The sequence below is a fragment of the Camelus ferus genome, chromosome 3 (genome assembly GCF_009834535.1).
Source record: "Camelus ferus isolate YT-003-E chromosome 3, BCGSAC_Cfer_1.0, whole genome shotgun sequence".
NCBI classification, from domain to species: Eukaryota; Metazoa; Chordata; class Mammalia; order Artiodactyla; family Camelidae; genus Camelus; species Camelus ferus.
The window spans coordinates 97373815-97399352 of NC_045698.1; the positions used below are offsets into that span (position 1 = coordinate 97373815).

The window sequence follows — 25538 nt, forward strand, 5'->3', positions numbered from 1 at the left end:
CAAAAATAGGATTATTTGCACTGTACTCTACTCAGCCCACAGCAATCATCTGCCTATTTATATTAATGAGAGGGTCCTCCTTATTATTTAATCACTGCTATCAGTTCTGAAAACATCTTTGCCAAGGGGAAGCCTTTAAACACTATAAAGCTTGTAGCATTGGGTTAACCATCAAAAGGGGCGATCAAGCTTAAAGAATATGCAGTGTGCTCACAGTTTCAGTAGAACAATGGAAGATAAACTGAGGGCTCTAAGATCTATGTAGGGTGAGTGGGAAGAAAAATCACCCCAAGGAAAAATCTATTGTATAAGAAGATCTAAAAATTCTGCATACTTCTAAAATTTTTAATATTATTTTATTACATTTACATATAATAAAATGCTCAGTTCTTTAATGTTCAGTTCTGTGAGTTTTGACAATTTAATATATGTACCTGTCTACCCTCCACCCAAAAAAATATATAGACAAGGACCTACTGTATAGCACAGGGAACTATATTCAATTTCTTGTAATAACATATAATGGAAAAGAATCTGAAAAGAAAGTATACATATGCATGTATGTGTATAACTGACTCACTTTGCTATATACCTGAAATGAACATTGTAAATCAACTACACTTCAATAAAAAATTTAAAAAAGAAAACAATATATAGAACATTTCCATTATCCTAGAAAATTTCCTCAATCCCTTTCTTTTCTTCTTCTTCTTTTTTTTCTCTCTATTCCTTTCTTGTCAAATCACCTCCTCAACAGCACTTTTTTGACTTCAAACACCAAAAATTAGTTTGTCTGTTTCTGGACTTCATATAAGTGGAATTGTACTGTTCATATTCTTCTGTGTCTTTCTTCTTTTGCTTAACATAATCGTTTTGAGATTCATCCATGTGGTTGAATGTATCAGTAGTTCATCCTTTTTTTGTTATTGTGGAATTCCATTGTATGACTATGTCATAATTTATTATCCCAGTCTCCTATTGATGGACATTTGGGCTGTCTCCACTTTTGGGCTATATATGAATGAGGCTGTTATGAACATTTGTGTACAAGTCTTTTTGTGGACATGTATTTTCATTTTTCTTGAATAAGTACTTAAGAGTAGAATTGCTGGATCATACAGTAGATGTATGTTTAATTTTATAAGAAATTACCAAACAGTTCTCCAAACTGGTTGTACCATTTTACACTCTCCCTGCAATGTATGAGAGTTGCAGTTGCTGTACTTTGTTGTCACCACGTGTTGTTGTCACTGTTTTTGATTTTTGCCATTCCAGTGGGTGTGAAATGGTATCTCACTATGATTTTAATTTGCATTTCCCCGATGGCCTATAAATTCCAAAGTATTTGAAAATAACCCTTGGTCAAAGAATATATCACAAGAGGAATTAGAAACTACTTTAAACTGAATGAAAATGAAAACGAAACATAACAAAATTGTAAGATACAGCAAAAACAGTATGCTTTAAATACTTTATTAGAAAGTCCTTATATCAGAAAAAATGAAAAGTGTAAAATTGGTTATCTAAGCTCTTACTTTAAGAATCTAGAAAAAGAACAAATTATATCCAAAATAAAAAGAAGAAAATAATAAATACAAGAGTAGAAATCAATAAAATAGAAAGTGGACAAACAATAGAGGAAATATAAGGTCAAAAGCTGGTTCTTTGGAGAGATTAATAAAATTAATAAATCCCTAGCAAGACTAATTAAGAAAAAAATGGAGAAAACACATATAACCAACATCAGGCATACAAAAAGGGATACCATTATAGATGCTACAGATAGAGGAAAAATAAGATATTATGAGTAACTTTATTCTAATAAATTAGACAACATAAATGAAATAGACAAATTCCTTGAAAAATACAACTTATCACAATGGACACAAGAAGAAAAAATAAAAATCAAAACAGCCTCATACTTATGAAGGAAATTGAATATATTATCAAAATCTTTCTGCAAAGAAAACTCCAGGGCCAGATGGCTTCACTGGTGAATTCTATCAAATATTTATTTAAGGGAAAAAAAATCTACACAAACTCTTTCAGAACACAGAGGAGGGAACTCTTTCCAATTTATTTCATGAAGCCAGAATAACCTTGATATGAAAACTTGACAAAGATATTTCAAGAAAAGAAAATTATAAACCCCTATCCCTTGTGAACACAGATGCAAAAATTTGATTACTCTTTGATATAGCAATTTCATTTATAGGAATTTATTCAAAAAATCCTTCTTAGAGTTGTACAAATATTAACTACATGATATTCACTCTGGCAATATTTTTAATGGTAAAAATTGGAAACAACTTAAATGTCCCCTAAAATGTGAATAGTTAATTATGTAGGGTATATTTATATGATAGACTATGTAGCCATTAAAATATGGGAGAAATATGTATTGACACAGGCAGATTCACCATGTATTATTTTAAAAGTAAATTACCAAAAATTTTCAGGTGCTCTCACCACACACGAAAAAGTGAGAGATGGATATATTACTTTTCTTGACTGTAATAATCATATCACTGTGTTCACATATATCAAATCACCATGTTATACACCTTACATACATTTTTTTTTGAAAGATAGATTACCAAGTAGTATTATGGCATGATCCTACATTTTCAAAGAAAAATATATACTTATATGTAAGGGAAAAAGATGTAAGGATATGAACCAAATGTCAAAAATGGTTAAACATTGGATGATGAGAGTATGGTTGACTTTTTCTTTTGTGTATATATATATATATTTTTTTTTACTGAAATATAGTCAGTTTACAATGTGTCAATTTCTGGTGTAGAGTATAATGCTTCAGTCATATATGAGCATACATATACTCATTTTCATATTCTTTTTCACCATAGGTTACTATGAGATATTGAATATAGTTCCCTGTGCTATACAGTATGAACTTATTGTTTATCTATTTTATATATATTAGTTAGTATCTGCCAATCTTGAACTCCCAGTTTATCCCTTCCCATCCGCTTCCCCCCTTGGTAACCATAAGTTTGTTTTCTATGTCTGTGAGTCTGTTCCTGTTTTGTAAATAAGTTCACTTGTCTTTTTTTTAGATTCCACATGTAAGTGATAGCATATGGTATTTTTCTTTCTCTTTCTGGCTTACTTCACTTAGAATAACAATCTCCAGGTCCATCCATGTTGCTGCAAATGGCATTATTTTATTATTTGTTATGGCTGAGTAGTTTTCCATTATATAAATATACCACAGCTTCTTTATCCAGTCATTGTTGATGGACATTTAGGTTGTTTCCAATGTCTTGGCTATTGTAAATAGCACTGCTATGAACTTTAGGGTGCATGTATCTTTTTGAATTAAGGTTCCCTCTGGATATATGCCCAGAAAGTGGGATAGTTGGATCATATGGTGAGTCTATTTTTAGTCTTTTGAGGAATCTCCATATTGTTTTCTGGTTAAATTTTCTTTCCTTCCTTTTGCTTATCTGAATTTCTTGCAACAAATATATACTGCTTTGTAAGACAAAGAAATTAACGTTGAAGAAAAAAAAGTTTTAATCTGACCAATGGGCACTTTCATACTTCTCTCATCACAGTTCTTATGAAGTAAAGGTTTAGGGCTGTGGAATCTTATGTGTCACCTCCAACCTAAAACATACACACCCTGGCAACCGGATACAGCGTTTCCCTCCTTTGACTTTGACACACTGGTTGCGTGGTTGCCCAACCTATTGGTCCAACCTCTGCTCAGTAGGTGAGGCCGTACTAGTTTTGCGGCTGACCTATTGGGTGACTTTCGTCAAGATCCTTTCCTTAGGGGCTCCAGTTTCTCCTCTCTTAATTCAGGAGTTAGAATCGATGATCTTCAAGGCCCCTTCCATACAGAGGAAAAAACACAGATTTAGAATCAGAAAACCTTGGGGTGAACTTGATAATGTAGGTTATCACTTCCCAGGAAAATATTCCTTACTATTCTTCCATGTGTCTCCAGCCAGATAAAAAGCATCTCCCAGCCTTGGCCTTATAAAACCAATGAGCCTTTTATCTCACTGGTTCTGGTGCAGGGCTCGACACTGAGTAGTTGCTTAGTGAAATAGCTTTTTGCCTCTATCGTTTAAAAACAACCCCGGATTAGATTTTCTAGGCTTGCTTCTGATGGTGATCTGAACCACAAAGTTGGTTTTAATTACTAGAGTACACACCGTGCAAGTTTTTTTCTGAGGTAATTGGCACATTGCTTGTTTGTAACAATTCAACAAGCAGAGCACCTCTTCTATGACTGACACGCTAGTGGCTGAGAGACATTCAAGTTGTCGTCCACCTGGGCCTTGGTCAAAAAGACCATCTCAGGGCTGCCTGTGGCCTGCTTTGAGTATGCACGTTCCTGCAGGTGCCCAGGTTGCTACCACGCGGCTTCCACAGATGAATTTGAAAGACTCTCGACTTCAGCTAAGTGCCAGCTTTGGCAATGCGGAGATGCGTGACCTTGGACAAGTCCTTTCCTCCTTCAAGAACGTTGCAATGGACCTAAGTGCTCTTCCAGGGCACTATGCTATGGAGACGGCCAAGTTATAGGAAAACATTCGCCTTTAAACGTTTATTGATCTCAGATAACACGCGTACGGGGGACCACAGGAAAGTGACTCAAGATCGCAGCGCTCAAGCCTCCACGAGACCCGCCACAGTTCTCGCGAGATCTACTCGTAGAGCTTCGAGGCGTCATCCTCTCGGCGGCCGAGGCGGAGGCGGCGGCGGCGACGGCGACGGCGACGGCGCGTAAGATACTCACAGGGGCGGCCCGTATCCCTCCGCCGCCGGCGCGGCCCTGCCCTCCCTACCCTGGCCCGCCAATCCCGGCTCTCCCGACCTGCCCCTCGGCCTGGGCCCACCCCGCACTCCGGCGGCCCCACCCCGGCGGCGCCGCCCGCCCGCGCGTTCCTCCGTCCACCTGCAGCAGGCAGTCCCTCTGGCTGTCCGACCTAGAGGCGCCGGCCGAGCCCCAGGCCTGGGCTCTTGCTCCCCGGCGGAGGGATCCGCGGTGGCTGAGGAGGCGGCGCTGAGCCTAAGAGGAAGGGGCAGCTACGGCGGCGGTGGTGGCGGTGGCGGTGGCGGCTCGGGCGGCACCGCATAAAGGGGCCGCCGCCGGGTGATGCGGTGACCACTGCGGCAGGCTCAGGAGCCAAGTGGGCCCCGGCCCTCAGTCGGTCCCGTCGGATCCGCTCTCCGAACTCTCCATCTTCTCCGGCCGATCCGCTATCACCGAGGCGGCCTCGTGCCCCCTCGCCCCTTCCCCGTCCCTCCCCTGTCCCCGTCCCCGCCCCGGGGGCCGCCGCCACCCGTCTCCCACGATGGCTCTGAAGAGAATCCATAAGGTAAGCGGCCAGAGGTCGGCTGTGGGTTCGGGCTGCTGGGCGGGTCAGCTGAGCAGGCTGCGGCCTGCACTTCCCGCCGTCGCCTGCGCCGGGCTAGTAGCCTTTTCGGACCTGGCTGCCGGCGATGGCCTGGCCCGGCGGCCTTCACACCTTACTCCCAGTGATGGCGCCGGTGGAGGCCCCGGCGCGCCGCCCGCGCTTAGGTCGGGGGTGCGCTCGCCAGCTCGGCGTTCCTTCTCGGCCTCCTTTCTGGGCCCCGTGTGGTATGGAGTCCCAGGGCCTCTCCCTGGCCTGGGACTGCTGCGCTAGAGGGCCATTGTCCGGCTGTGCCAGGAGGGGGGGCTGGGGCTGGGGCGTTGGGCGGCACCATCGACGGAGGTCGAAAGGGCTTGCCCCATCACTGCCCGTCCCACCCCACCCCCGGTACCCCTAGCAGCCCAGACTCCTTTCACAGAACATCTGAGCTTGAGGTGCGTATCTCAGGCAGACGGAGAAAGCCTTTTTGTCCAATTCTGAAGTCTTTCTTTTGAGTTCACTTGCCCCTTAGCGGCCGCATACTAAGATCCACTATACTCGTCCAGAAACTGTGAGAGTAGGAAGTTCAGAAGGAAAGAAAAGGAAAAAAAAAAAAAACCCAAAATACGACTTTTATGAGGGAAGGAGCGAACTAGAGGGAGAAGCGTTTTATTCCTTAAGGTTGTCAAATGCAGTCAGAAACTAACAAGTTTGTCGGAATGGATTTAATAGAAAAGGTGTTAAATTGTCAAGGGGTAAAGGTAGAAACCTGAACATTGAAATCCACTGGAGAGAATGACACAAAGTTTCCTTTTGCAGTCTTCACAAATGGATTTTAACGCTTAAATTAGGTGATATGTTCGGGGAGATCCTTTTAATTTAGAAGAGGTTTTGCTTGGTATTTCCGTTAGACAGGATTTCTTTACCCTTTAACATGAGGGTTATTCGTTTAGTTGTTTTTACGGAGGTTTTCCTAACACTGCTTCTAGAGTATGGGCTTGGCTTAAAGTTTAGGGGTTTTTTCCCCCTTCCTTCTAATACTGTAATCTCTTAGTGCCTCTCACTGTCAGGTTTCTTTCTTAGAGGTGAGGAAGTGCCACTGGTGATTTTTGTTTGGTATTTCACTTGGCTACTTGGAGAGGCTGTATTAAACCTATAGCCACTTAGTAAGAAGTAGATCGTGGGATTATCCATCCTGAAGGATGGGATGGAGATGCAGGGGGAAGAGAACCAATTTTCACCTTGCCTTAAACTCAGCGAAAATGCAGATTTGGACAGTTTAAACACCTCAGCTCAGCATTTGGTCCTCATTTCATTCATTATCAAAGATCTTTAATGTGGAATTAATCCCAGTGGTTACTGTAAATTAGGTTATTTCCTCACCAACTTCTTTTTACTTTGATTTCTATCAAATGAAGAAGGACAGACTTTAGACAGAGTAAATCTTGTACTAAAATGAAGCAGGTCATTTGTTAAAAGAAGCTTGAACTTTAAGCAAAGGTGTCTTAACCATTTAAGGGGTGGGAACACACTGGGGAAAGGTCATCCAAGTAAATACATATATATGCATATTTAAGGCTTTAAGGAGTTACTGGGTTTTTAAAGACTCATTGAGAAGTTATGAATTTGAGATTATATGGTAGAAGATTGTGCTCTTATTTTTAAAACCTTAAGGAGAGTAGGTATAATGTATGATAATTTACAGATCAAGAAACGTAGCCTTTAATCTCTACTCTGATTTATATGTGTGTTATGGAGGTTTTTTCAGAGAAGGAAATAGCACTCAAAACACACTTTGTAATCTTGTAATACACTTGCCCCCAATAATATGATTTCTTTTGAGTTACTACATATTCTCTAGATTTTCTCTAAAAGATGCCCTTATAAAATTAAAAAAAAATTTTATTTTTGGGGGAGGTAATTAGGTTTGTTTATTTTTAAATGGAAGTCCTGGGGATTGAACCGAGGACCTCGTGCATACTAAGCACGTGCTCTACCACTAAGCTACACCCTCCCCACTTGATGCCCTTATAAAGATTTTAATAAGGAAAATCAAATGTAGAGCAAATAATAATTTGAACTTTTAAAACTCAGTATTAACCTTTCTTACCTAGTTTATAACCTGAAGTCCTCATCAGAGTATGGCTCAACCTCTGAAACTTCTAGGGATTAGAAAAATAAAATTTATTTTTGGTATACGTACTAGTCAGTAAGATTGTGAAAAGAAAATGGAGATGGAGATTTTTTTTTTTTTTGCAAACTTTTTGTACAACACCAGTTTTAAATTGAATGCAAACTTACCTACATATGGATAAGACCAGTCCTCTCTCACCCTCAGCTCTAGTAATGTATCTGTAATGGATCTCCAAAAGACAGTCTTATCTTATATAATTGGTCTTGGTCTCGAACCTTCCCAGTTACCAATCTCTGAAAAAATAGTTCTGCTTAAATGCCTCTCAACTTCAGATATCATGAACTACTCCATCTGGGTTCTAATAAAATTTTTCTAAGAGCAAATATTTGACATGTGGCATATTTAGGAATTCATTGTATTGTTTCTTTGACAGGATTTTAAAGGACTGTGAATCTGATAGTCCTTTAAATTCCATGTCTTTTTTGGGAAGATCTTTTGATGCACTTTATTTTGATAAATACTTTAAGGTCACCTGACTTTACTTTAACAGAGTGTACCAAAGAGGTTTCATTTTGAACATCCAGTATAGTTCTGTGCAGGGATAGGGACCCTTTGGGATTGTTTGTATCTACATCAAATGGCCCCAGGCGTCTATATTTTGAAATTTTCTGCTAACATTATAGGTTTTCAGCTTTGATTTTGATGCTTTGAGTGTCTGCTTCTAGCAGCACCACCCCCAGCCCTTTTCCAGTTGGCTGCATCTCATCTGTTGTGGGCTGGGAAACCAGATCACTGAGCTTATTAAAATTATGTCTAAAATAAGATCCAGTAGGCTCTGAGTGAAGAGGGCTTCATGTGTTCTGTGAACTGTGTGGTCTCTTTGACTGATCAGACCTTTTTTACTTGTTTCCTGTTTTGCTTCTTTACTTCTGTTATACAGATGCAAGAGGCTTTTTGGTGCTCTTAGAGTGCCATAATACTGAATGAAATACAAAGTTAATTTCTTTATTTTGAGGAAGAGTCAGAGGCTGAATATCTTGATTCTTTGAGAAGGTGAAGACAGACAAAAGTCAGGATATTAAAAGCTCTTAACAATAATAGTGCCTTATACATTTTAATGGTGTCCTGCTGGTTATAGTTAACATTTAGTATAATAGCTTTAATGCCAGGGTCACCACTTGAGTTACTGTATTTCTGTGGTTAAAGATTCTTAAGGCCCCTGAAAAGACCAGTCAGTCAGTAAATAGATAATTTTCATTAAAATAAAGATTTCAAACTCTGATGGCTGTAAAGGCCAGGCAGATGACCAAAGTGAGCGAAGATAATTGGAGGAAACTAGAAATTGCATGTGCTATTAGAGGAGGGCAGCTGCTGTTCAGCTCCCTCCAAATTTTGCTGCTGCCAGAATCTGTGCCCAAAGTTGCCAGATCTTCCTTTTTTTTTTTTTTTTTTAAAGAGGAAGCCACAAATCCAGATTTTTGGCAGCCAATTCAAATTAAAAACAACAAAACCAAAAGACATGACCACATTTTTTGTTAGTTTGGTAGGCACCAGTTTGATACGTGAATTAAAAATAACAAAGATTGAGGTTTTGGTTGCTTGAGTAAGTAACCAGGATTGTAAGGATTAAATCATTTAAACCATACTTTGTCTTTTTAAATGTTTCATAGTATTGCTTTGTGTAGTTGGGCATGATTAAGTAGTTTTTTTGTAAACTTCTAATTAACTTATTTGGTGAGGTTTTGTATGGTTATGTGTCAGACGTAGGGAAAGCTAATTTAGTAGATACATTGATCCCACGGTAGAAGTTTGCATCTTATACTTAACTTTATTATGATCTGTTTCATGTTATGAATCATCTTTCTGTAGACTACAGACTTTCAACATGTCTAAGATTGGGAGTTACCAAAGAATAAAAGATTATTTTAAAATACTGTACTGTAAGTGTGATACCATATATTACATTAATATTATCAGAGGTAAGGATCGAGTGAACTCCAGTCAAAATGGTGAAACAAATTAGCACATAGTCTTGTGGAATATTCAGAACTTTAATGTAATAAACGGTTGACAGAAGACAACTGAATTAGTTTTATCTTGGAAAGCAGACATACCTTCTTACTCCAAGAGATAAGCTTCTTGAAATCTCTGGGAAGGTTTTTTTTCTTTCTTTAGAAAATGAGTATTTGCTTTACAAAGGTTCATTGATTGAGAAACTTTTTTTGGCTCTTCTGGGTTGCTATTTAAATGTAATTTGAACTGCCATCATTAACTAAATAAATCTAGATTTTCTTTAAGGTCTCCCAGTATGTATGACTGTACCATTGACTGACAAAGAGGAATTTTGACAAAGTCCAATTCTGGATATTTTAGTCCAGAGAGAGAAGGCTGCTAAAATCTCCAAGGCAGTTCCCAGGATAGGAATACCTGACTCATGCCTGATGCTGCCAGCAACCTCTGCAGCTTCATTCCAGAAATGCAGGAGCACGCTTGTTTTTTCCATAGAAATAAAGTTTTGGTGTTTAGGTTCCCAGGCTAACCTTAAACATCATACTAAACTATGACATAGGAAAATAAAAGTGCCATTTGTTCTTTTGTCTACAAAGTCAAGTGAGATTTCAGATAATAGAATCATAAAATGTTAGCAGTGCATCACATCTCGGAGCTGCTGTCTGAAGAGACCATGTGACTTAGTGGGGATTGATCAAGCACCTGAATTTCTTGATGGTACCCAGTCTGTTTTCTGGCAGGTCTTGTACTCTTGTATAGTTGTTAGATATGTAAATCAAGAGGATGCAATTTTCTCTTTTGTTCAAACAATTGGGTATTTAAATTATGTCCTAGAACCAGAAGATCTTTTCCTCAACATCTCGTTTTATTGTTGGAGAGATGTCTATGAACTCCCTTAAAACTGTGCAGATTTTAGAGGGGTGGGAATAGCTCAGTGGTAGAGTGCATGCTTAGCATGCACAGGGTCCTGGATTCAATCTCCTGTACCTTCATTAAAATAAAAAAAAACTATGCAAATTTTGGATGTTCTGTCCCTATATCTTTCCTCAGAGTCAAATGGATTTTTAAATCTTGCCAAAAGATTAAGAATCACTGTCCTACCTCCTTAAACACTGTTGTAATCTCAGTAGGTGACCCAGTTACCTATTCCATAGAGAAAATAGAAATCTTACCCATGAATTCTTTCAAATTTCCTGGAGGCCTTTCAAAGCAAAAATGAAAAACCAAACCCCACAGCTATCATCTTTAGAGTACTCACTGTGTATCAAAACTACTGAATCTTCTGAATAACCCTATGAGAATTCTGTTCTCCCCAGGTTAGATGAGAAAATGGAGACTTGGAGAAGTAAACAAACTTGCCTATGATTATATGGCTATGATAGGAATAGCCAGAATTCAGATGCATGCAGTCTTGACTGTGGAGCCAGACATTGCTTCAAATATACTTTAGTCGTTGCTTTTCCCTCTTGTCACTGAAGAAGCTATAATTTTCCCTTTGTCAAACTAACTTTTGCTTTTCATCCTATTCTTTCTTTCTGCCAGCTCCTTGCTTACTAGTAATTGTCCCTGATCTCCTAGTTCCAGTCTCTTCTCAGACTCCCTTCAGCATCCAAACTGATCCAAGACTTCCCCTGATCCTAATAAAAAGCCCCAAAACTTTTAAACTCTCCTCCCCAACTAAAGCTAATTCCTTCCTCTTCTTTATCCTTCCCATCTCTGGTATTTCAGTGCTAAAATTCTTGACAGAATATCCTATTCACTGTGGGACTGATCAGTAAGGCAGTAAGATCACCGATGATTACTTAATTGCCAAATTCAATGGATACCTTAGTTTTTATTTAACTTTTGTAACAGTTAATGTGATTATTACTCACTTGCCTTAGCTTCTGATAAACTCTCCTTCCCTGTATCTAGTATTTCCTATCTTTATTAGAACACTTTTCAAACTAGTATTATTGATGAATACAAACAAGAGTTACAAAATAATGCACACTTGGATTAAAACTGACAGCACGGGGCAGGGAGGGGAGGGTATAGCTCAGTGCTAGAGTGCATGCTTAGCATGCACAAGGTCCTGGGTTCAATCCCCAGTACCTCCATTAAAAATAAATTAAACAAATCTAATCCCCCTCTCCCCCCCAGAATTGACAGCACAAATGGCCCACATAAATTAATAAACATAAATAATCAAAATTTAGTATCACAAACATAATATTAGGAAAATTACTTAAAAACAAAATATATTAAGGTGAAGCATTCATCGTCATTTTCCTGTAAAGTAACAAACACTTAAAGAATATTATTTTAGCAAAAAGGATTCTCATCAGGTGCTGCCTTAGATGTGTTACTCTATATTGTTCCCATTATAGTATAATGCAAAAATTTGTTTCAAACAGGTGCATTGCAGCAAAAGAGAATACAAAAAGCGTATTTTGCAATATTCATGCAGTTAGTCTATTACCAACATTATTAATTGTCTCATGGACAGATAGATCACTTAATTTAAAAAAAGTTGTCTATGCTTTGCTCATGTTCAAAAATAATCTGATTTAGGGAGCTTAAGAATCAAAAGACTTTCACTGACAGATGACTGGATAAAGAAGATGTGTGTGTATGTACACACACAGACAGACAGACACAGACATACACATACATGACAGAATACTACTCAGCCATAAAAAATAATAAAATAATGCCATTTGTACAACATGGATGGATCTGAAGATCATAATCTTGAAGATTGTCATTCTAAGTGAAGTAACCCCTTTAAAAAGAGAAAGAAAAATACCATATGATATTGCTTATATGTGGAATCTGAAAAAAAAAAATGGGCACAAATGAACTTATTTGCAAAACAGAAACAGACTCACAAACTTAGAGAACAGACTCATGGTTACCAGGGGGTAATGGGGATTGGAAATGAAAATTGGGAGTTTGAAATTTGCACCTCTGGGGGAGTGATGGAAATGTTAGGTATCTTGATTGTGGTGGTGGTTTCGTAGGTATATACCACTATCAAAATTCATCAGATTGTACATCTGAAATATGGATAGTTTGCTGTACAGAAATTATACCACAGTAAGTTGTTCTTAAAATTTGAAAAATATCGAAGAACTTCGCTTTTCATTTAAAACTTACGTATTTTAGCTCTAAGTCTGTTGGGAATGCACTAGTATATTAGAAATACTTAGCACATAGTAAGCTTTGATTAAATAACTTCTCAAATATATATTGAATTATGATAAGAAACAGGATAGATCATTGAAGTCAAATAGATAATACCCATGGTTAAATGCTGTTTGTGTATCAGAGTATGGCCATAATTTGCTTTGTGGTGTGTAAGCTTTTTTGAGGCAAATTATTGCTTTAAATTTGTGGAAATATGTAGTATTTCTTTAAAATATGTACTAAAAATAGATAAAATTTAGGATAAAAATAGTACTATATTTTTCTAATACTTATTAGTATCATGAGAAATACTACTATAATTGAAACAGTTCTGATTGATCTTTCTCAGAATTATTTTTCTAGTCTTTGTACTTTTCCTTATACAGACTATGTCTTCTCACCCAACCTCCTCCTTCTTCTGAATTCTTTATTCATCCTTGAGATCCAACAGAAACTGATTCTCTGTGAAGCATACCCCAGGCATGCAGACAGTAGGGTTCTGCTATAGAACTATTTCTTAGTATGTAGACATGATTGATTATTACCCTCTTTAGACTGAGCTCTCCTGGGCAAAGTCCGTGTCTTATTTGTTATGTTTCCAGCACCTTATGCATATTAGGCATTCAGTTTTTGCCAGCAACATTTAGCACATGCCAAGAGCAAATGGTAGGGTAGAAAAAAATGGTAGGATTTTGGACCAACATGTTTACTGAGTGTATTCTAACCCTATGGCCTTAGGCAAGTTACTTCACTGATTTTCTTTGTCTTGGTTTCCTTATCTATAGAATGGGGATAGTGTCACATACCCTACCCCTCTGGGGGGGGATGAGTAGAAAGAAAATACGGACCACATAGAAGATAGTTTTTAATATTACCACTGTGGCTTAGCTGCCCAGTAATGTTGACCCATGGAACTGGTAGAATCTTGAAATCTTAGGTGTTGCTGCTAAGTGTCAGTTTAGCATTCCACTTCATTGCTGCCCCAACCAAGAAAAGAAAAGAGGAAAAAACAAACACCCTGATGTTGTAAAAGTAATGTTTTACAATATTCCTAAATGGAAAAAGGGACTGAATTCTAAGTTTTTTCTTCAGCAAACTTCAAACTATTGTTTTTGTCTGTTTAGTTTTTTAGTGGGGGAAGGCAGTTAGGTTTATTTTTATTTTATTTATTTATTCATTTAATGGAGGTACTAAGGATTGAACCTAGGATCTCGTGCATGCTAAGCATGCATTCTACTACTGAGCTATACCCTCCCCCCAGACTATTGTTATCTTAATATTTTTCCAATACTTGTGATATTTTTATAAGCCTTTAAGTAAAAACAATTCTCTTAACATTATCTTATAATAGAAATATCTGCTGTTGCCCTTTGAACATGTCCCTCCATCACTTGTAGAGCATCATCCAATATATGTGCTAGGACTTCTTTGCCAACTTTTTAAGGGTGTGTAACAGATAAAAAATTTGAAATCAAAGTTGAATTTTACAGAAGCCACAATGATATCAGTTTGAAAATAGGGTTCTTAAAATAATAGTATATTAATGACAGTGAGTGATTTTCTTTGATTAAATGTCCTCTTATTTATGCTATCCATATTAGTTTCATAGTGCTGCTGTAATAAATTACCAAAAACAAAGTGGCTTATAACAATAAATCTATTATTTCACAATTCTGGAGTTAAAAGTCCAGCAGGGCCATACTCCCGCTGGAGATATATGGGAGAATCCTTCCTTGCCTCTTCCAGCTTCTGGTAACAGCATTCCTCGGTTTCCTTAGTTTGTGGCCTTATCACTTCACTTTTTGTCTTCATATTCACACTATCTTCTGTGTGTGTATGTCTTTTATCTCTTATAAGGACACTTGCTTTTATATTTAGGGCCCACCCAGGTAGTCCAGGATGTTCTTATCTCAAGGTCCTTAATTTAATTATATTTATATTTACAAAGATTCTTTTTCCAAATAAGATAACATTTATAGGTCCCAGAAATTAAGATGTGCCACATATCATTTTGAGGACTGTTAAACCCAATATACCATCTAATCCCCAAATTCTAATAAAGTGACTGCTGTAATTGCCTGTGGGATTTTATGATTTTGTTTTTTAATTTTCTAAAATTTTGAAACAGTCTCAAACCTACAGGACAGTTGCAAATACAAAACTTAGAACATCCTTTTCTTTAAACATTTCAGAGTAGATTGTCAATATGATAACTCATGAACCCCAAATACTTTAACGTGTATTTCTTCCAAACATGGGCATTCTGCTACATAATCACAATATCAAAATTAGGCAATTCCCGTTGAGATACTACTGTCATCTAATTCTCAGATCCCATTTAAGTTTTGCCAGTTGTTCCAATAATGTCCTTTATAGGAAGGGATCCAGTCCAGTTATTCATTGCATTTAGTTATCTATCTTTAGTCTCCGTCAGTTCCTCAGTCTTTTCTTTGCTTCATGACCTTGATGCTTTTTTTTTAAATTAAAATATAGTTGATTTATGGCTTTGACACTTTTAAAGATTACAGTACAGTTATTTTGCAGAATGTCCCTCAGTATGGGTTTTTCGGGTATTTCACAGTGATTAGATTTAGGTCATACATCTTTGGTAGGAATGTCACAGAAGCAATGCTGTGTCCATCTCTGTCCTATCAAGTAGTGCATGATTTTGGTTGGATTCTTTTCATTACATCCTGTCAGGTGGTATGCAGTTTCTTTTTTTTTTTAAATTGAAGTATAGTTGATTTACAATGTTGTGTTAGTTTCTGGTGTATAACATAGTGATTCAGTTATATATATATATATGTGTGTGTGTATATACATATATATATGTATGTATATACACACACACACACATATATACTTCATATTTTTTTCCATTATCAGTTATTATATACAAGCTTTGAATATAGTTCCCCGTGCTGTATTTTGTAGTAGGACCTTACTGTTTATCTGTTCCATATATAGTATTTGTATCTGCTGATCTCAAACTCCTAATTTATTCCCTGTACCTTTCCCCTTTGGTAACCATAAGTTTGTTTTCTGTCTGTGAGTCTGTTTTTGTTTTGTAAATAAGTTCATGTGTGTCATGTTTTTAGATTCCATGTATAAGTAGTATCATACGATATTTGTCTTTCTCCGTCTGACTTAGTTTGCTTAGTATGATAATCTCTGGGTCTATCCATGTTGTTATACATGGCATTATTTCATTGTTTTTTGTGGCTGAATAGTATTCCTGTGTGTGTGTGTGTGTCCACAACTTCTTTATCCATTCATCTGCTAATGGACGTTTAGGTTGCTTCCATGTCTGCAATTTCAGTTTGACCCATTACTGAGAATTTTTACTTCTGTCACTTGATTAAGGTAATAGCTGCGAGGGTTTCCTACTATAGAGTTGCTCTTTTCCCCTTCATAATGAATAAGTAATTTGTTGGGAGACACTTTGAAAATATGTACTTACCCTGTTTGTATTATATATCTATTGCTGCATAAGAAAATACCCTAAAACTTAGCTGCTTAAAACAATAAACTTTATCACATAGTTTCTGAAGATCAGGAATCTGAGAATGACTTAGAGTGGGGTAGTTCTGGCTCAGGATCTCTTTTGAGGTTACAGCAAAGCTGTGGCTGAGGGCTGCAGTTCTCTGAAGGCTAGAGGATCCCCTTCAAGTTCATTCCCATGGTTGCTGGCAGATCTCAGTTCTTCATGGGTTGTTGGACTAAGGGACTTATTTCCTCCCCATGTGGGTCTCTATATAGGGCTACCTGAGTGTGCTTTAGACATAGCAACTGGCTTCCCTCAGAGTGATCTGAGAGATAGAGCAACCAAACGAAAGTCCATAGTACCTTATAATCTAATCTCAGAAATGACATACCATCACTTCTGCCATATTCTTTTGGCCTCACAGACTAACTACCCCTTGTACAATGTGGGAAAGAGGACTACACAAGGGTGAGAGTACTAGAATTCAAGGTTCATTGGGAGCCAAGTTGGAGTCTGGGTACCACACTGTTACTCAAAAATTTTAATTTATTTTAAAATTTATATTTGTATGGACTCATGATTTCCTGTTTTATTCATGTGAGTTATAGTAGTTTATTATTATTCGTTTTAATTCTCAAATTGTCCCCGACATGCTTTTTCCCCCAGGATTTGAGCTGTTCTTTAAGTTCTGGCACAAAAAGGTGTTTCCTGCTTTTTCTTCTACTTTCCCTGCTCTAGCCCTGTAATCACCTATTTTTCCAAGGTTCTTTTGTGTTTTTTAGCGGTAAGTGGTATTTAGAAACCAAGATCTGGTTGCTAGGTATGCTTATTGCTCTAAGAGTCTCAGTCTTTCCAGGCTTTCTCAGTATAACCAGTGGTAGCTAGGGAATATGTGTATGTATAGATATGTACACGTACATACGTATATTTACTTTTCTCTATATATCAGAAATCATGAGTTCACACTCTAATTTCAGTCCACTACCATAGGGTTTACTCTGTATTTCTTCTTTCAGTATTGATACTCTTTTTTGACAGTGAAAGTTCTCTGTTAATATATTCACTCATTTGATCAGATCTCCTGTGTATATAATCAACTTCCCATTGCTGTGGCACATCTGCATAGATATCATTCTTTCCTCTCCTCTCCCTTGGAGTGCCCTTCTTAACTCTGTCCTGACTTGGACATCTTGTTTTGAGTCATGCCCATCCCCATGTGGATTTCCTTACCATTTTTAAAAACAAATTGAAATATAGGACTTACTTGACATAAATATTTAGATAAAAGCTACTTAATATAATAGTGCAAGCCGTTACTTAAAACCAGTATAGGAAGTTCAGTCTAGTGATTGTGAGTGACCACGTAGTACTTTTCCCAGTTAGGGAATGTGGCATTTTCTTTAGCACATCTTGGGAAAATACTAAAACCATACTCTAAGTTTAATGCTGTTATTCTGAGACAATTTTGATAATTCTAGTAACCTGTAGAAACTAGTCTCCATTCTTAGAAATAATTGGAAACAACCATAATTAAAAGACCTGAAACTTATCTTTTATTATGAAATACTTTATGTATAGAGAAAGTTTTAGACACTGATATGACCAGCACCTAGGTATTTACTACCTGGCTTAAGATTCAGACCTACCTAGTTTAACTTTAGTGTTAAAGTTTAGTAAGAAGCCGTGGCTTGTCTTCATAATTTAAGAGCTTGGCGTCTTTGCATATTTAGAAATATTCATGTTTTGATAGGGGTACATTGTTGTAAGTGATGGGGAGTTACTTGTGAAACCTCCCCTACTTTACTTATTGTGTCAAGGCGATAATATATCAGCACTGAGTTTAGTAGAAGTCCAGATTCTGGTCTGTTGAAAGGTTATTTGTACTTTAAGCATTATGCTTCACTTTTGTTGATTAGAAATACTGAAATCCACTTTGAAGTTATTGAGCTTACCTGGAGAATATCATACATGTTTGTGAGCTCTTTTTAAAATTGTGAATTGCCATGATACTTATATCTATTTCAAAGTTGATATGAAACCATTTCATACATGTTTAAAACACTGATTATAAATTGGTTTAAAATAAAAATTTAAATTCCTTTCAAAAAAGAAATAGTTATACCTTTTATTTTCATCACTGTAGGACAGATCTCTAATAAATAAAATTTTGTTTAACTTAGAGTAGCAATCCCAAAGCATGCTTATGCAGTAATTTTTTAAGTCTTATTTTAGTTCCTCTATTGTTGAACCTATAACTTCATGTAGAAATTAAATTGTATGAGGTCACGTGCAATATTAATACAAGGTTAAGAAGATTGTTCAGAATTTGGAGGAAGAGCTTAAAGCTAATAGCGTATTGGCATTTGGATTGTAAACATGACTTGATCTAATCTCAAAGGCTGGGGTAAGACCACCAGTATGGATGATACTCTACTTTTATAGTCAGTATTTTTATTATCTTCTAGCTTCCAGTATTGCTGTTAAGTCCCAAACTATTCTGATCCTATATATGTGACCAGTTTCCTTTCTGGAAGCTTATAGGTTTTCTTTGTCCCCAATTTTGTGAAATTTCATGATGGATTTGATGATGTAGGTTAGTTTTCATTTACTTTGCTCAAAATTCAATTGGTTTTTTCAAGCCAGAAGTTCACATCTTGAAGTTTTGAGAAATTGTCTTGAATCCTTTTGTTCATGGTTTCATTAACTTCATTATCTCTGTTTTCCCTTTATTGAAACTGTTATTAGATGTTGGACTTCCTGAGCTGGTCCCTGGTTGTTGTCCCCCTGCCCCTTTGCTACCTATATGGATTTGCTTATTCTGGACATTTCATATAAATGGAATCATACAATACATGGCCGTTTTGTGTCTGGGTTCTTTTTGTTTAGGCGTGGTGTTTTCAGGGTTTATCCAAGTTGTAGTATGTATCAGTACTTAATTCCTTTTTATGGCTGAATAATACTCCATTGTATGAATATATCATTTTCTTTTTCCATTCATTGGTTGATGGGCATTTGGGTTGTTTCCATTTTTTATCTATCAAGAAGAATAGTGCTATGAACATTTATTTTCAAATTTTTGTGTGAACATATGTTTTCATTCCTCTCAGATATATTCCTAGGAGTGGAATTGCTGAGTTGTGTGGTAATTTATGTTTACCTTTTTCAAAACCATCGGACAGTTTTCCAAACTGACTACACTGTTTTATGTTCCCACCAGGAATGTATGAGGTTTCCTAGTTTCTCCACATGCTCACCAACACTTGTTATTTTATTATACTTCTCCTAGTAGGTGACAAGTGAGATATTATTGTGGTTCTGATTTACATTTCTCTAATGACTGATGTTGAACATCTCCACATGCGCATTGGACCATATGTATATTCTCTTTGGAGAAATGTGTATTTGCCCATTTTCAAATTGGGTTGTGTTTTTATTGTTGAGCTATAAGAATTCTTTTATATTTTGGATAACAAACTGTTATCATATATGTGATTTCAAAATTTTTCTCCCATTTTGTAGGTTTGCCTTTTTTCTTTTTTTAATGTATGTATTAAAGTTTTAAATTTTGATGGAGTCCAGTTTGTCTAATTTTTCTTTTGTTGCTTGTGTTTTGTGTATCATATCTAAGAAACCATTACTAATCCAAGGATGCACAGATTTACACTTAAGTTTCCTTTTAAGAGTTTTATAGTTTCAACTCTTAAATTTAGGTCTTTGGTCTATTTTTTTTCCCACTTCTTTTATTGTTGTAAAATACATATAACAAAATTGGCCATTTTAAAATATACAGTTCAGTGGTATTAAGTACATTCATATTGTGCAACCGTTGGTACTGTCCATCTCCAGAACTCAAAACTGAAAAGTCCATAACCCATTAAACAATGACTCCTCACCTTTCTCCCTAGCCGTTAAACCACTGTTGTACTTTCTGTCTCTGTTTCTTTTGTTTTTGTTTTTGTTTTTGGTTTTTTTAGTAAGTTTTTTTGGGGGGGAGTTGTGATTTTATTTATTTAATGGAGGTATTGGGGATTGAACCCAGGACCTCGTGCATGCTAAGCATGCCCTTTACCACTGAGCTATACCCTCCCTCCCTCCCTGCTCTGCCTCTGGTTTTGACTAGGTTCCTCATATAAGTAGAATCATAACAGTATTTATCTTTTTGTGACTGATTTATTTCACCGAGCACAGTGTCCTCAAGGTTCATCCATTTTGTCAGAATTTTCTTCCTTTTGAAGGCTGTTTACTGTTCCGTTTTGTGTATGTACCATATTTGCTTATCCATTCATCAGCTGTTGGACACTTGGATTGTTTACACATTTTAGCTATCCTGAATAATTCTGCTATCAGCATAGGTATATCTTTCAAGACCCTGCTTTCAGTTATTTGGGGTGTATACCTAGAAGTAGAATTGCTAGCTCATATGGTAATTTTATTTTTAATTTTTGAGGACTTGCCATAGTGTTTTCCATAGTTGGCTATACCATTTTACATTTCTCCCACCAGTGCACAAGGGTTCTAATTTCTCCACATCTTCATCAGGACTTATTATTTTCTGGCTTTTTTGTTTGTTTGTTTCTGGATAGTAACTATCCTGATGGGACTGAGATGATGGGCTTTGATCTATTTTAAGTTAATTTTTGTGTATGATGTAAGATGGGAGTCTAAATTCATCTTTTGCATGTGAATATACAGTTGTCCTAGCATCATTTATTGAAAAGATTATTTTTTTCCACATTGAATTGTTTTGGCAACAGTGTCAAAAACCAATTGGCCAGTTTTATAAATGGAAAGTAACCTTTAAAAATTGTATAAAATTAAAAAATTTTTTTAAAATTTCATTTTGTAGTTGTTTAACATTGTTTACGTTAAATGAAGAATATGCTTTGGCCACATCTGTGGTCCATCAGGTTGTCAGAATGGAAAAGTAAAAGCTTGGACCATTGATTCAGTGTTTTGTTTTCTGAGAAAAAATAAAACAAAATAAAACAAAACAGTTGGCCATAGACGTATAGATTTATTTCTGGACTCTCAATTCTGTTCTGTTGATCTATATATCTGTTCTTATGTCAGTACCATACTGTTGAATACTGTAGCTTTGTATTAAGTTTTGAAATCACAAAGTGTGAATCCTTCAACTTTTTCTTTCCCAAGATTGTTTTGACTTTTGGGGTCCCTTACATTCCCGTATGAATTTTAGGTTATGTTTGTCATTCCTGTTTTTGTTTTTCGGGTTTTTTTTAAAGGCAGTTAGAATTTTGATGGAGATTGTATGGAATCTGTATTTCTTTTCTATTTCCTATCTTTGTCTTTTTATCTACTTTTTGAAAGAGTTTCTCATTCTCAGAGTGTTTGCTTACTTGTTTAAGAATTTTGTTCTTGTTTCGTAGACGCAAAAGCTTCTCTGAGGTTTAAGGATATTCATGATAGCTTTTCTTTTGTTTTGACCTTTTCTTCTTCCTGCATGGTCTTTTTTCTCCACATTGTTTTTGGTCTTTATCTTTCATATTGAAGATGGCCAATTCCTTCATTGTCAGTTGTTTATCCTTATTTTAGAAGGCCATTAAAAAGCTGATTAAAGGGTATGAGCAAATGGGGGTGAGGTTTGGCAACTGTGGAAGCCAACTTACGGTTTGCTGTCAGGGCTATTTCTCTGGATGAACCACTAATGTCAGTGAATTGTATAGCTCTTTATCTTGTGCAGATTTTCTAGAGAAGGGTCTTTTAATCTCCTGCCTGGTACTGGCCAGTGTTCCAGTGTTCTCAGAAGTACTTGGAACAAAGTGTGTATGTAAATGTTCACTTAACCTTCCTAGTTTCCGTACATCATCCATGCCATTGGCTGTGGTTTAGTGTCTCTCAGTCTTGAACCTTCTGTTTTATCCTCTCCAGAGAACAAACCTCTGGCCTAGTTTGCTTGGGTGGAGCGAACATTCACTGGAAGTCAAAGAATTGATCTAGATATCACTTCTAGTTTCAAGCTTTAATGTTTTATCTTTATTAGTTTTGAGATTTATATCCATAAACAACACGTATTATTTTGAATGTTTTCAAAATTACATAGATGTTATACAAATGTATACATTTTAAACAACATGCATTTTCAATGAATACAGGTATACCAACCAATATATGTTAAAATTTATTACCCTTATACTAGACATTTGTTCCCAAGGTTTTGCTACTACAGATACTGAAGCATCAACATCCCCATACATGTCTCTTGGTGCACATAGGTGAGAATTTCTCTTTATAGTCAGTAGAATTGTTTGGTTATAAAACATAGACCTTTTTATTTTTGTGAGATAATGTCAAATTGTTTTCCAAAAGTTTTAGACACCCAACTAAAGGATATGAGAGTTTCTAATTAACTTTTTTCTTTAGAAATTTTCATTGTTATGAATATAACATACTATATAAAAATGCGTAAAACAGATGTCTAATAAACTTCAGTGAAATTTTCAAACATCAAAACACTGAGTATTCTATAACAAATTTCAGGTACCCCATCACCCAACATTTTATGTTAATTCTCTGTTACCTTTTCCATCCTTACTGTATTATTTTGAAACCAATCCCAAATATCATTTTATCTGTAAATAATTAAGACTGTATTACTGAGAGATAATGTAGTGGTTCTTACTTTGGGGTGGATTTGCCCACCAGGGGACATTTGACATTGTAAATATTTTTAGTTGTCACTGCTGGGAGGCTACTGGTTGCTACTGGCATCTAGTAGGTAGAGACTAGGGAACTACTGAACAGCCTACAATGCATAGGACAGCCCCCAACAACAAAGAATTATCCCACCCCAAATGTCAATTATTTATTGGATTGAGAAATCCTGAGACAATGACTCTTAAAAAGTCACACATACAGTATAATTATCATATCTAAAAATATGAGTAAGTTCTTGGTATCAAATGTTCAGTCATTTAAATTTTTTTCTCTTTCAGATGAGGTTTTCTTCTTTATATTTGATTTGTTTGAATCTACATAGTATAAACAAAGTCAACTAATTGCATTTGGTTGACATCTTTTAAGTCTTTTTTATTATGTAGTTATCCCTTTTTTTCTTATACTTTATGTTGGATGAAATGGGCCCCAAGTCCTGTTTGGTGTCCCACATTTTCTACATACTACTGATTGTATACTCATCTCCTTAATCAGATTTGCAAGCAGGTCTCCTGTTTTCAGTCCTACTTCCAGGAGTTGCTTGTGTTATCACCTTCTGAGCCTTTGTAAATTTGGTTCCTTCTTGAGTTTTTCTCATGAATTAAGATTCACCTTCTTGGGACTGCTAAATCACTATCACTCATCAGTCTGCTTTCTAGCTACAAAAATGTTGTTGCTGTTGTCCCCTTTCCTGTTCTTTGTTATTTGTGAGTTTAAGCCTTGAAAAAAACCTGATGACTCTTATTTTAGTAGAATTTTGGGAGAGAGTAAATTACATGTTCAATCTGTCACTTTGCTTGGAAGTCTGATATACTTTCAGTGATTCTTCCTATATATATTTCGAAACACATGCTGTTGTATTGTATGAAAATTTATATTTCTAGAAATTGTAACTCTAAAAGAACAGGTACTTTAAAGGTCATAAAATACAGATCCCCTGTGGATCTTATTATCTTTGCATAATTAGAGTATTGGACATATACATAGTTTTTAAATAGTTCATGATTTTCTCCTAGATCAATATGTAACCTTTAAAAATGACTGCAGTCTTAAATTTAGCTAAAGTGATGAGCTTATTGTCTACCGCATTTGAGGTTTTAGGTAAATATACCTGCTAAGATTACATACTGTTTGGTGTTGTAAAGGACCCTAGGATATCAAATCTGAAAGGATTTGGATCACTTGAAATAAACTCCTTTTATCATGACTTCTCCCTCTTAACAGTATTTTTACTTCTGGGCCAGTAGCTTTCAATAACAGAGTAAATTTTTTTGGTTTTTTATTTTTTGTTTATTTGGTTTTTGTTTTGTTTTGTTTAATTATTTAGCAGAATTAGACATTTGTTATTGTTTTGCTGAGAATCTGCTGTGGTGACAGTTGTTGGAAGGATCTATTATTGAGTCCTGCTGTCTTTAGAGACTATATAATGGTATTTATCCGTTAGCTTTGCTATATAACAGACTACTACAAAACTTTAAACAACAGTGATTTATTACTTCTCTGGATCATCTGGATTGACTATGAAGTTTTACTTCTTGTGTTATCAGCCAGGGTTATTCCTGTGGCTGTATCAGCTGGCATCAGGGTTAGAGGGTCCAAGAAGACCTCCTCTCCTCCATGTCTGGGGCCTTGATGCTAACTATTAGCTGGAATGTACACGCTTGCCCCCCAAATGGCCTTTCCAGCAAGATAACCTGGACCTTCTATGTGGTGGCCCAGAGCTCTGAAAGAGCAAGAAGGAAAGATGTCAGGCCTCTAAAAACTAGATTTGCTTTATTTTATTTTTTTCAGTCAAGCAAAGTGCAAGGCCAGCCTGGATTCAAGGGGAAGGGAAATAGACTACTTCTTGATAAAAGGAGTGGTATGTTCTTACAGGGAGGGGAGAAATTATTGGCAGCCATGTTTGGAGATTATTTACTGCAGGGGAGATTGTAGTAAGCATTGTCTTAATAACGTGTTTACTTCTTGGATGAGGTTATGTGTTATCAATTTAATTCTATAGTAGAATTTTGCTTCTTTAGATTTGTTAAAAACAATTTTAATGGTTGGGTAATACTAACTTAACATTTTTTCCAAATGTTAATTCAGAAAAGTATTTCTGAGGATTTGTTTGGCCTATCAATAGGAGGAAGGAAGAATGGAAGAGTAGAGGGGAAGGGAAAGACTTTGGGGGTGTGAAACCTAAAAATGTGATTGTTTTGAGAAGTATAGCTAGTTACTTGGGGCCTGGTCTTTTCCTGTCAAAATAACTTTCCAAGTTGCTTTGTTTATTTATTTTTTCTTTTTTCTCCTCAACTTTATTGAGATATAATTGACATATAGCATTGTGTAAATTTAAGTTATACAGTATTGATTTGATACACTTACATATTGCAGAATGATTACCACCATAGTGTTGGCTAACACCTCCATCGTGTCCCATAAGTATTCTCTTTTTTTGTGGTGGAAACATTTTGAGATCTACTCTCTTAGCAAGTTTTAAGTATGTAATACAGTGTTAATAACTATAATCACCATGTTGTACATTAGCTCCTCAGAACTTACTCATCTAATGCTGGAAATTTGCATTCTGACCAACATCACCACCCCCGCCCCTTTGCTTTGTTTAGCCTAGTGCTGGGAGATTAAGGAAAAGAAATTAAAAGATAGGATGTAAATGTTCCAAAAAACCATACATGTACTGGGATTAAACTGTTTC

At 36.4% G+C, this 25538-nt stretch overlaps 1 protein-coding gene across 1 annotated transcript in view; it reads left to right on the plus strand.

Annotated features, from left to right (window-relative positions):
• The first annotated feature begins 4716 nt into the window (after positions 1-4716).
• UBE2D2 (ubiquitin conjugating enzyme E2 D2) overlaps positions 4717-25538 on the plus strand; it is a 46485-nt gene continuing 25663 nt past the window's right edge. Inside the window, exon 1 of the mRNA XM_032476874.1 lies at positions 4717-5357. Within this exon, the coding sequence (XP_032332765.1) occupies positions 5334-5357 (24 nt within the window). The 5' untranslated portion in view covers positions 4717-5333. The remainder of the gene's footprint in view (positions 5358-25538) is intronic.